The following is a 13475-nucleotide window of genomic DNA, read 5'->3' on the forward strand; positions in this document are numbered from 1 at the left end:
GGAGGATAATGGTATCCTTCACTGAGACCAGGAATGCAGGGCAAAATGGGGAGGAAGATGATGCATTCAGTTTTTGATCAAGAGAGCTTAGGGTGCCCCTGGTATAGCCAAGTGGAGATGTTCAGCAGCCATGTAGATCTGAAACTCAGATCTGGGCTGGATGGCTACATTAGAGAACACTTATATTTTCTCTTTCTGTAAAATGGGGTTGGTAATATTTACCTCAAAGCTTTAGTGTGAGGATCAGTGTAAGGTTGGTACAAACTAAGCAGTAAATATTCTGATGATGTCAGTGATGAAGATGATAATGATGATGATGCTGACAATGAAGAATGACCAGGATGAGTGGAAGCCATGGCTAAGGGATGGTATTAGAAAAAGGACAGAATAAACCCCCTTTCTGATGTTCAACCAGTCCCTGCTTTACAACTAGGCAAAATTTTCCCTTTATCTACTTGGAGGTCAAAAGTCTACAAGTCCCACTAATACTTCATCCTTTCTTGAAGATCTGTGTCCTGGAGCAACTCTAACTGTCCCCAGGTCCCCACCACTCTGCCTCCTCTGCTTCAAAGTCCTAATGGTGGCCTGTCCTGCACAAATAAGCCAGTTGGCAAACAGCTGGCCCCTGTCTCTTTGTGTTAGATGTTCCTTTAGTTCTGTGCCCATGTATCCCTGTTGAGTAAGCTCTAGGAAGAGGCTTCGCTGACATTTAAGTCTAAAGGGACTGTAATAAGGCAGAGGGATTTAAATTAAAGGCTGTTCCTGGCAGGAACTATAGAATCCCCAAGCTCCCTTTGCTCTTGGCTTCTACTCAGCCATCTGTTCCTAGATCCACTAACCACTGATAGCATTTTCACTTAGTTGTCTTTCTAATATGTGCCATAAGACACATGCAGGAACTTCATTCTTCCTCTCTCCCCAACTCTAGACAGGCCCCCCTTTTCCACCTGCACATTTTGGTCAGTTACTACTGCTTCCTATTCTCCAGGGTTAGAAATATTGACACTGTTAGTCATCTCTCTTTTCTGTTTCTTCTCTGATTATCCATCCGATCCTGTCAATAAAGTGCCTTAGATTTGTTCTTCCCCTTTGTTCCCTCCTCACAACCCTTCTCTGAATTACTAGTGCATGTAAGTATTCTCTATTCTGCAATGTTGGATTTGATAATCCCAAGATTTTGTAAATCTGTGATTCTAAATTTTCATAATCTGAGTTAATTTGCTCCCCCCATGCATTAGGCACCAAAATTCTACTGAATCCACAGATGAATTCATGTACATGAGGGCCCATAGTTCACAAATGTTACAGCAGGGTGGGGAGGAGGGGGTGGTTCCTCTGCTCCATGATATTCAGGAAGGGCTTTTCTGGATGTTGTCAATTAGTATGAAAAATATAAAAATGAGGACTCTTGAATTTTGATAAACCATGAGCCACTCTATCTATCTATCTATCTATCATCTATCTATCTTTTAGAGTTCTTTTTTCCCCCCAACATGGTAAGTGTGCTCTCTAATCTCCATCTCTTATTCCCCCCCCGCACCTCTGCTCTGGTAACCATCAGTTTGTTCACTATAGTTGAGTCTGTTTCTTGTAATTTGCTTCTTAGCTTACTCCTTGCCTGGACTTTTTGTTCTTCTCTTAGATTTTAAGTAGTTTAAGCCAGGGGGAACCCGATTTTCCTTCAATTTATTTTCTTTCCCATTACTCTCCCTTCCTCTCTCTAAATCCCTAGTTCTGGGAGAGCATAAAGTTCTGGCTTACCTTGAGCTGTGGCATGAGGTTGAGGCTCTCCCTGTTACAGGGCATCGCTGTGGCACTCAGTATCGTGTCCATGAAACATCTGAAGGTCACCCTGGGCCAACTGCAAGCATATAGTGCTATACTCACTGACAAGAACTCATCCATCCTCAAACTGATGAAGGTGATGGCATTCCTGGGAGCTCTGCCACCCTCCCAACAAAGCCTTCTAAGGCATCCCTGTCACCCCAGACTCCCCACTTCTTTGAGGTGTTGTGAACCACCTATACATGCTTATATTTCCCATTGGCGAACTGTGGGGAAGTTTCACCTTCTTCTTCATTTCCCATGCCCCATTATGCCTGTGTGTCAGGCCTTGGTATCACCAGCTGGACCACCTTCCTCCCCGCTGTTCACTATTCCTCAGCCCCATTTTCCCTCTGGGCCATCCAAGCAGTCCATTCCTCTTGGAACCTCCACTTCCCCATCAGGCAAGGAGGATAAGATTAAGAGAAGGCAAATTTCCCCCTTCCCTCTACAGGAACATCAGCAAAGAGAATGGGGGCTGGTCTGTAACATCATCTACTTAAGCTATAGCAAGATTATTTCAGAGAGCAAGGGAGCCATCTTAATCCATTTAGATGACATCCTGCCCATGGTCCTGCAACACTACCGCAACTGTATTGTAGAAAAGGTACTTCCTGCCTTCTCTGCTTTTCCAGTGTCCCATTCCATTCTTTTTTGCCCTTCCCCTCCAAGAAAATGATGGCCTGGCCTTAAAGGGAACTCAGGGGTGGGGCTATCACAGTTGCTTCAGTGGAGGTGAGCGGGAACCCCAAATAGTTTTCCTGCCTTTCCCATTTTTCCAGAGCATATACCCCTAGCATAGAAGAAGAAACCTTTCCCATTCCCTATCATTTTCCATACAACTAGACATCCTTCAGGAGAACTTATTTGGTAAAAAGGCAATAACTTGAGAGACAAGGAAGCTTTGGGAGCTTTGCTTTCCTAAGCTTCCCTCAGAAGGAAGATGCAGGGATTTAGCCTAAATAAGCCTTACCAAGTCATCTCCCAGATTTTGTGTAGGTAGTTTTCCCTTGCCCCAAGATCATTCCTACCTTGGAAATCTCTGAGCATACTGGTTGGTTCAGGATAAGAACCTGAAGCTGGAGTACCTGGATGCCCTGACCCAGCTAACAAACATCTTGAGCAGCCAGCCCGTGGCCTTTCAATTCAAGTTGCCTCAGAAACTAGAAATTGTAACCCTTATGATGGTAAGTACAACTCAGGAGTGTGGTGGTAGAAATGCATAGAGGAGGGAGGATGGGTCTTCACTCACAGAAACCATTGGCAGTGCTCCTAGACTAGACCTGGAGGATAAAAGTCCAGATTTTCCAGTGTCCTTTTCCTACCTTATTGTTCCTTTTCCCATTCTCAAGATAGGGGTGAGTGCTGTGGGGAAGGTATGGTTGGGAGTAGGAGAGATGTGCTATCCTTCTGAGACTTTGGAAGTCTCTGAAAGTTCTAGGTTCCAGTTTCCTGTGAATATAGCCTGGGGTGGGAGGAGGGGGATGAAGGCAAGAAAAATATGTTCACATTCCTCTTGTTCTTTGGGGTGGGGGTTGGGGTGGGTGTGTTACAGGAGTTAATCAGGGAGGAGCCATTGAATTCCATCTCCAGCTCCATTAGGCAGAGGGCAATGAACATCATCACTAACTTCAGGTAACAATGTACCAGCCATTCTGTCTTCCTTGCTCTGGCTGAATTTCAATTCTTTATTACCTAGTTTGTCCCCACCTTATTTTCTGCTCTGCTTTTAGTATGGGAGCCCCAGGCACTTGGAGACATCTTTTGGACAATGTCCGCTGCCTCCTTTTACCAAGATTTTTTGGATAGGATTTTTGGAGCATGTGGCAGAGCCCACCTCTATCATATTCCATAGACACTTACTATTGTTTCTAGTCCAGGCTTCCTTCTGCTTTCAGGGCTGTACCTGACTAAACACCTCCATCTCCATCACTGACTGCCTCCCCCATTCCCTCAAAAAATCTGGGGAACCAAACAGTAATATATCATCCCAAAACATCAGTACCCTTTTCTATAATAGTTCCTCTTTCCTTGTTCCTTTCTTTCCTTGATCTTGGCATTTTAAAACTTTTCTTACTGCTCCCTCATTTTCTTCTTTTGGTTATCTTTTCTTTAGGTATCTTCTTTCTCCCACCTGTCCCTCTGTCTCCTCCATCTCTGTATCTTCCTCAGCTGTTATTCCTGGCCACTACTCTCTGGTTACATTTTTCTCCTTCCTCCTGGATCTTAGGAAACTTCATCCCCTCAAAAAGTTGGTAGAAAGAACAGAGCTACTCCAAAGGTGCTATAAGAGTGTGCTATGCCTGCCAGCCACAGAGGTTTTGCAGAAAGAGGCATCCAGTTCCCAGGAAGCCCAGGATGCTGTGGTAATTAACTCTTTGATGTTTGTCTCTTTTTTATTTTTTGAGAGGATGAGAAGTATAGGTTTAGCAGTTATATGTAAGGATCTTCCACCTTCTTTGATAAAAACAAGATAATCATCAGAGATTACAAGGTCATATAGTTTGAACACTACTCATGAGAAGTACTTCCCTCTTGAGAGCATTCATGTTTGGGGCAAGCTGGGAACTCCCCACCCACTAGGACAAACTGCAAATCAAGCAGATATTTGTGCTCTGCTGAAAACAACAGAAGAATTTGTTTAAGCTAGTGATGGGCAAGTGGCACTCAAAATGTTAGGGGAAACTTGTGGAGCAGAACTTCTCAAGGAAGATGTCCTGGGAGAGCTAGGGCACTGGTCCATCTAAGTTTAGAAGGAGGGATGGGGCTGATATCTCAGCAAGACTTTGAGTTCTTTCTTTTCCCCTCAGGATTTGTTCAAGGAGACCCTCCAATCCCTCCTAAGGCTAATGGAGACACTTATTGTTGAGATGCCTACTCAGATCCAGCATTGCTTGGAGGTCAGTGGGAAGGAACCCCTGAAACTGGTGTATTGGTTTTCTAGGGCTGCCATAACAAAATACCACAACTGAGTGGCTTCAAACAACAGAAATATATTCTTTCACAGTTGTAAAGGCTGAAAGTCCAGGATCAAGGTATCAGAGGGTTGGTTTCTACTGGAGGCTCTGAAGGAGAATCTGTTCCATGCATCTCTCCTAGCTTTTGATGATTCCTGGTGGCCAATTATGTCCCTTGGTTTATAGACCTACCATTGCAATCTCTGTGTCCATTTTCACAGGGTCTCTGTGGGGTGCAGGAGGAGGAGTGTGTGTGTGTGTGTGTGTGTGTGTGTGTGTGTGTGTGTGTGTGTTGCATGTGTGTGCTTCTGTTTTATCTTCTTTTTTCTTCTTTTATAGTTTATTGTCAAGTTGGTTTCCATATAACACCCAGTGCTCATCCCAACTAGTGCCCTCCTCCATGCCCATCACCCCTCTCCCCCTCTTCCCCACCCCCATCAACCCTCAGTTTTGTCTCAGTATTTAAGAGTCCCTTATGGTTTGCCTCCCTCCTTCTACTTAACTATTTTTTCACCATCCCGTCCCCCATGGTCCTCTGTTAAGGTTCTCCTGTTCCACATATGAGTGAAAACATATGCTATCTGTCCTTCTCTGCCTGACTTATTTCACTTAGCATAACACCCTTGAATACCATCCATGTTGCTACAAATGGCCAGATTTCATTCTTTCTCATTGCCATGTAGTACTCCATTGTATATATAAACCACATCTTCTTGATCCACTCATCAGTTGATGGACATTTAGGCTTTTTCTATGATTTGGCTATTGCTGAAAGTGCTGCTATGAACATTGGGGTACACATGCCCCTATGCATCAGCACTCCTGTATCCTTTGGGTAAATTCCTAGCAGTGCTATTGCTGGGTCATAGGGGAGTCTGTTGTTAATTTTTTGAGGATCCTCCATACTGTTTTCCAGAGTGGCTACACCAGTTTACGTTCCCACCAACAGTGTAGGAGGGTGCCCGTTTCTCCACATCCTCATCAGCATCTATAGTCTCCTGATTTGTTCATTTTAGCCACTCTGACCAGCATGAGGTGGTATCTCAGTGTGGTTTTGATTTGTATTTCCCTAATGATGAGTAACGCTGAACATCATTTCATGTGTTTGTTGGCCATCTGGATGTCCTCTTTGGAGAAGCGTCTGTTCATGTCTTCTGCCCATTTCTTCACTGGATTATTTGTTTCTTCAGTGTGGAGTTTGGTGAGTTCCTTGTAAATTTTGGATACTAGCCCTTTATCTGATATGTCATTTGCAACTATCTTTTCCCATTCTGTCGGTTTCCTATTAGTTTTATTGATTTTTGCCATGCAGAAGATTTTTATCTTGATGAGGTCCCAATAGTTCATTTTTGCTCTTGATTCCCTTGCCTTTGGAGATGTGTCGAGTAAGAAACTGCTATGGTTGACATCAAGGAGGTTGTTTCCTGCTTTCTCCTTGAGGGTTTTGATGGTTTCCTGTCTTACATTCAGGTTTTTCATCCATTTTGAGATTATTTTTGTGTATGATGTAACAAAGTTGTCTAGTTTCATTCTTCTGCATGCTGTTGTCCAGTTCTCCCAGGACCATCTGTTAAAGAGGCTATCTTTTTTTCATCGGATACTCTTTACTGCTTTGTCAAAAATTAATTGGCCGTGAATTTGTGGGTCCAATTCTGGGTTCTCTTTTCTATTCCATTGGTCTATGTGTCTGTTTTTGTGTCAATACCATACTGTCTTGATGATGACAACTTTGTAGTAGATGCTAAAGTCTGGGATTGTGATGCCTCCCATTTTGGTCTTCTTCCTCGATATTGCTTTGGCTACTCAGGGTCTTTTGTGGTTCCATATAAACTTTACAATTGCTTTTTCTAGTTTTGAGAAGGATGCTGGTGCAATTTTGATTGGGATTGCACTGAATGTGTAGATTACTTTGGGGAGTATGGACATTTTTAAAAACAGTTTATTGTCAAATTGGTTTCCCTATAACACCCAGTGCTCTTCCCCACAAGTGCCCCTCCATTACCACCACCTCCCTTCCCCGTCCCACTCCCCCTTCAACCATAGGTTCGTTTTCAGTATTCAGTAGTCTCTCAGGTTTTGCGTCCCTCTCTCTCCTCAACTCTCTTTACCCCTCCCCCTCCCCATGGTCCTCCATTAGGTTTCTCCTGTTAGATCTATGAGTGCAAACATATGGTATCTGTCCTTGTCTGCCTGACTTATTTCACTTAGCATGACACCCTCAATGTCCATCTACTTTGCTACAAATGGCCATATTTCATTATTTCTCATTGCCATGTAATACTCCATTGTGTATGGTGTAAGAAATTGGTCTAGTTTCTTTCTTCTGCATGCTGTTGTCCAGTTCTCCCGGCACCACTTGCTAAAGAGGCAGTCTTTTTTCCATCAGATGCTCTTTACTGCTTTGTCAAAAATTAATTGGCCATACTTTGTGGGCCCAGCTCTGGGTTCTCTATTCTATTCCATTGATCTATGTGTCTGTTTTTGTGCCAATACCATACTGTCTTGATGATGACAGCTTTGTAGCAGAGGCTGAAGTCTGGAATTGTGATGCCCCCCATTTTGGTTTTCTTCTTCCATATTACTTTGGCTACTCAGGGTCTTTTGTGGTTCCATACGAATTTTAGGATAGCTTTTTCTAGCTTTGAGTAGAATGCTGGTGTAATTTTGATGGGGATTGCATTGAATGTGTAGATTGCTTTGGGTAGTAATGACATTTTCACAATGTTTATTCTTCCGATCCATGAGCATGGAATGTTTTTCCATTTCTTGGTGACTTCTTCAATTTCTTTCATAAGTTTTCTATAGTGCTCATCATATAGGTCTTTTACAGCCTTGGCTAGGTTTATTCCTAGGTATTTTACGGTTTTTTGTGCAATTATGAATGGCATAGTTTCTTGATTTCCCTTTCTGCTGCTTCATTATTGGTGTATAGGAATGCAACTGATTTCTGTACATTGATTTTGTACCCTGCAACTTTACTGAATTCACTGATCAGTTCTAGAAGGCTTGTGGTGGAGTCGATCGTGTTTTCCATGTAGAGTATCATGTCATCTGTGAAAAGTGAAATTTTGACTTCTTCTTTGCCGATTCTGATGCCTTTTATTTCCTTTGTTGACTGATTGCTGGTGCTAGAACTTCCAGCACTATGTTAAACAACAGTAGTGAGAGTGGACACCCCTGTCCTGTTCCTGATCTCAAGGAGAAAGCTCTCAGTTTTTCCCCATTGAGGATGATATTAACTGTGGGCTTTTCATATATTGCTTTTATAATGTTTAAGTAAGTTCCTTCTATCCCAACTTTCTCAAGGGTTTTTATTAAGAAAGGGTGCTGTATTTTGTCAAATGCCTTTTCTGCATCTATTGACAGGATCATATGGTTTTTATATTTTCTTTTGTTAATGTGATGTATCACATTGATGGATTTGCAAATATTGAACCAGCCCTGTAGCCCAGGAATGAATCCCACTTGATCATGATGGATAATTTTTTTGATATGCTGTTGAATGCAATTTGTTAGTATCTTGTTGAGTATTTTTGCACATGTATTAATTAAGGATATTGGTCTGTAGTTCTCTTTTTTTTCTGGGTCTCTGTCTGGTTTGGGTGTCAAGGTGATGCTGGCTTCGTAGAATGAGTTTGGAAGTTTTCCTTCTATTTCTATTTTTTGGAATAGTTTGAGAAGAATGGGTATTAGCTCTACTTTAGATATCTGGTAGAATTCCCCTGGGAAGCCATCTGGCCCTGGGCTCTTATTCATTGGGAGATTTTTGATAACGGATTCAATTTTTTTCACTGATTATTGGTCTATCTCTTCTCGTTTGAATTTTCATTGTGTGTATGTGTTTAGGAATTTGTCCGTTTCTTCTAGGCTGTCCAGTTTGTTGGCATATAGTTTTTCATAGTAATCTCTAATGATTGCTTATATTTCTAAGGGATTGGTTGTAATAGATCCATTTTCATTCATGATTTTGTCTATTTGGGTGCTCTCTCTTTTCTTTCTAAGGAGCCTGACTAGAGGTTTATCAATTTTATTTATTTTTTCAAAGAACCAACTCTTGGTTTCATTTATCTGTTCAACTGGTTTTTTTTTTTTTTTTTTGGATTCTATATTGTTTATTTCTGCCCTGATCTTTATTATTTCTTTTCTTCTGCTGGGTTTGGGGTGCTCTTGCTGCTCCCCTTCTAGTTCTATTAGGTGCTCTGTTAGATTTTAAATTTTCTCTTTTTCTAGCTTGTTGAAATAGGCCTGGAGTACAATATACTTTCCCCTTAGTACTGCCTTTGCTGCATCCCAGAGAGTTTGAATTGTTGTATTTTCATTTTCATTTATTTCCATATATTTTTTAAATTTCTTCTCTAATTGCCCGATTAGCCCAAACATTCTTTAGTAGAGTGGTTTTTAACCTCCACATTTTTGGAGGTTTTCCAGACTTTTTCCTGTGGTTAATTTCAAGTTTCATAGCATTGTGATCTGAAAGTGTGCATGGTATGATCTCAATTCGTTTATATTTATGGAAGGCTGCTTTATGCGCCAGTATGTGATCGATCTTGGAGAATGTGCCATGTGCACTCGAGAAGAAGGTGAATTTCCTAACTTCAGGATGCAGAGTTCTAAATATATCTATCAATTCCATCTGGTCCAATGTGTCGTTCAGGTCCATTGTTTCTTTAGTGATTTTTCTGTCTGGTTAATCTATCCATTGCTGTCATGGAGTATTAAAGTCCCCTGCAATTAGCACATTCTTATCAATAAGTTTGTTTCTGTTTGTGATTAATTGTTTTATGTATTTGGGTTCTCCTGAATTCAGCGCATAGATGTTTATAATAGCTCTTCCTGATGGAGAGACCCTGTAATTGTTATATAATGTCCTTTTTCATCTTTTGTTACTGCCTTTACTTTTTTTCTTCTGCCTTTACTTTAAAGTCCAGTTTGTCTGATATAAGTATGACTACTCCAGCTTTCTTTTGGCTTCCAGTTGCATGATAGATATTTCTCCATCCTTTTACTTTCAATCTAAAGGTGTCTTCAGGTCTAAAATGAGTCTCTTGGGGCACCTGGGTGGCTCAGTTGGTTAAGCCTTTGACTTCGGATTGAGTCAGATCTCACGTTTGTGGGTTCGAGCCCCACATCAGGCTCTATGCTGACAGCTCAGAGCCTGGAGCCTGCTTCCAGTTCTGTGTCTTCCTCTCTCTCTGACCCTCCCCCTCTCATGCTCTCTCTCTGTATCAAAAATAAATAAAACATTAAAAAATTTAAAATGAGTCTCTTGTAGACAGCAAATAGATGGATTTTATTTATTTATTTTTTTATCGATTCTGCTACCCTGTGTTGTTTGGTTGGAGCATTCAGTCATTTATGTTCAGTGTTATTATTGAAAAATATGGGTTTAGAGTCATTGTGTTCTCCATAGAATTCATGTTTGTAGTGGTGTCTCTGGTACCTTGTATTCTTTGCAATATTTCCCTCATAGAGTCCCTCTTAGGATTTCTTGTAAGGCTGGTTTGGTGGTCATGAATTCTCTCAATTTTTGTTTATTTGGGAACACCTTTACCTCTCCTTCTATTTTGAATGGCAGGATTGCTGGATAAAGGATTCTTGGCTGCATATTTTTTCTGTTCATCACATTGAAGATTTCCTGCCATTCCTTCCTGGCCTGGCAAGTTTCATCAGATAGGTCTGTAACTACTCTGATAGGTTTCACTTTGTATATTAGGGCCCTTTTATCCCTAGCTGCTTTCAGAATTCTCTTTATCTTTATATTTTGCCAGTTTCACTATGATATGTCATGCTGAAAATCTATTTAAATTACATCTTAAGGGGGTTCTTTGTGCCTCTTGAATTTGGATGTCTATTTCTTTCCCCAGATTCGGGAAATTCTCAATTGTAATTTGGTCTAGTATCCCTTCAGGACCTCTCTCTCGTCCTCTTCAGGAATTCCTATGAGACGTATGTTGTTCCTTTTGATTGTATCACTCAGGTCTTGAATTCTCCTTTCCGGCTCCTGGATCAATTTCTCTCTTTTGTTTTTCAGCTTCCTCTTTTGCCTCCTCTGTGTCTTCTAGTTCACTTATTCTCTCTGCCTCTTCAATCCTTGAGGTGGCCACCTCCATTTTATTATTCACCTCATTTATAGCTTCTTTTAACTCATCACACCTGTTTTGAAAGTCCCTAGTCATTGTATCAGTAGCTTCTCTGATGCTTTTCTCAAGCCCAGCAATTAATTTTATGACAATTGTTCTAAATTCTTGTTCAGTTATGTTGTTTAGATCTGCTTTGAGCAGTTCTGTGGCTGTGACTTCTTCCTGGAGTTTCTTTAGGGGAGAGTTCTTTCATTTTTGTCATTTTGAGTTGTTTTCTGTTTCTTGTCAGTTTTAAAAGCTAGTTATGCACTGTGCACCTGTTAGTATTGGTCTGTTAATGGAGGATTATTGACTGCCCAGGGCTTGTTGTTTCAGGAAGTGTTCTTTTAATGATGTCTCTCCGTTTCTCTTGTTGTGCCTTTGATTATTTTATTTCCCTACTCAGTGATATTTGGGTCTCTCCATCATGTGTGCTTTGGCTTGTCTCTTGGGGTAGCCTTGAAAAGGAAAACAGACAGACAAACACAAAGGAAACAGAAGCATGCAAACGCACAGACAAATCAAACCAACAAACAAATTAAAAAGGGGAAAGGAAAATAGAAAAGAAAGGGAGAGGAGAGGAAAAGAAGAGAAGAAAATATAAAGGGGGGCAGAGACAACAAAGGACAATGGACAGTCTAAAAGTATATAACCAGTCAAGGGAAGAGATAAGGATGAGATAAGGGAGAATATATCTGGATGGCAAGAGACAAAAAAAAAAAAAAAAAAAGAAAGAAAGACAAAAAAAGAAAAAGAGAAAGGAAAAAGCAAAATAAAGAGTAAAAAATTTTAAAAAAGAGTAAAAAAGGTAATAATAAAAAAATAAGTACAAAAAAGCAGCAGCCCCCCCCCCCCCCGTGGATAGGCATGGTTTGGTGTAAGTATGTCTTGTGGGCTGCTCTCAGAGGCCCTGCCTTCGTGATTGCGGAGAGAAGAATGGTGGTGCCTCAAGCTCTGCTGGAACTAAGTGCCGCAGGCCACTCTTATGAATCCGATCTCCTTGTGCCTCTGCTGAGCCAAGATGTATTTTCCAGGCCCACCTCGCTTCAAAATCCTAGTCCATGCACTTTTATGCTACCACAGATGAGATGTTCTTGCTTTGCCAGCTGGCTTCTTAGCTGGGATCTCACAGGGGGAGGGAGTAGTTTCTCTCGGTGCTGGCCAGGATTTGTGCCACCGCTTCCGAAGGCGAGGAGCGCTCCAGGAGCTGAAGTGCGTGCCTCTGCAGCCACTGCCACTGCCAACCCCCTGCTAGGATCGAGCAATTCTCTTGGCACTGGCCCAGATTCGGGCTGCCACTGCCATAGGCGAGATGCGCTGACTGAAACAAAGTGTGTGCTCCTGCAGCCATAGCTGAAGTGCATGCCCCCACATCCACCACTGAGGCCACCAACTCCCTGCTGGGATTGTGCAGGGGTGGGGGCTGTTTTTTTCCCTTGTGCTACCTGGGATTCGGGATTTGTGCTGCCCAGCGGTTATATATGGAGTGAGAGTTTTTCTCTCCATGCAGGGTTAAATGTCTTTTATCTCTTCTCTAGAGACAGTACTATGAGTGTGTTCAGTTTCTCTTTCTCTTCCCTTTGTTTCTCAGGGGCTCCCCCCGCTTGCCTTGTGTTGGGCTGGGGCTCCTACCTCCCCTGCCCTTCTCAGGCTGGCCTGTTTTCCAATCTCCCCAGTTCACAGCCACTCACTTAGGCATCTTTGAGGTTGTCTTCTTTCTGGAGTCTGTATTTTCTCCTTCCACTCTTGCAGATGAGAGTAATGTCCTTCTCGGTTCAATAGATGGGGCAGATGAAGTTTACAAAGCTCCCTTCTTCTCTGCCATCTTTGCTCCTCTTATTTTAGTATTGACATTTTAACAATATTTTTTTCTTCGGATTCATGAACATGGAAAGTTTTTCTATTTCTTTGTGTCCTCTTCAATTTTCTTCATAAGTTCTCTATAGTTTTCATCATACAGATCTTTTAACTCTTTGGTTAGGTTTATTCCTAGGTATTTTATGGGTTTTTTTGTGCAATTGTGAATGGCATCAGTTTCTTTTTTTTTTAATTTTTTAATGTTTATTTATTTTTTTATACAATTTATTTTTTTAACATATGCAATTTTTTTCCGTCATTTACAATAAAGTAGTTTCAATGACACTCCAAACAAAAGCAAAGTAAAAAATCAAAACCCCCACTTCTATTTCATGTAATTAGACCTATACAGAAAGTAGAAGGTTAGGTACCAACTAGTTAATCACCTAATTTCACAGCTATCTGAAGTGGCAATTGTAATATAGCAGCTTATCTATGATATATTCAAGATACATGATATAATTTATTACTTGCCCATAAGCTAAAACACAGCCTGCTTAATACCTGTCCTTAAATTCCACCTCTATACTACAGTATACTTGAGGCCCATGCACCAAAGTAGCTACTTTTTATATAGAAAATGGATGATTAAGTCTTTGGTGCTGTAAAAGCAACTTCAATTAAACATAACCATCCCCACCACCATAAAAAGAAGAGGAAGAAAAAAAAAGTAAAGAAAATAATAAGGGAAAAACCCAAGACACACTCCCTAGGGGGG

At 41.3% G+C, this 13475-nt stretch overlaps 1 protein-coding gene across 1 annotated transcript in view; it reads left to right on the forward strand.

Moving 5' to 3' along the window:
- The window catches only part of LOC115305333 (maestro heat-like repeat-containing protein family member 1), a 75169-nt gene that overhangs the window by 23863 nt on the left and 37831 nt on the right, over window positions 1-13475 (forward strand). Inside the window, 6 exon segments of the mRNA XM_029955563.1 lie at window positions 1802-1921; window positions 2279-2431; window positions 2889-3011; window positions 3380-3459; window positions 4055-4190; window positions 4635-4724. Coding sequence (XP_029811423.1) covers window positions 1802-1921; window positions 2279-2431; window positions 2889-3011; window positions 3380-3459; window positions 4055-4190; window positions 4635-4724 — 702 coding nt within the window.

This window comes from Suricata suricatta, chromosome 10 (genome assembly GCF_006229205.1).
Source record: "Suricata suricatta isolate VVHF042 chromosome 10, meerkat_22Aug2017_6uvM2_HiC, whole genome shotgun sequence".
In the NCBI taxonomy this organism is placed as follows: Eukaryota; Metazoa; Chordata; class Mammalia; order Carnivora; family Herpestidae; genus Suricata; species Suricata suricatta.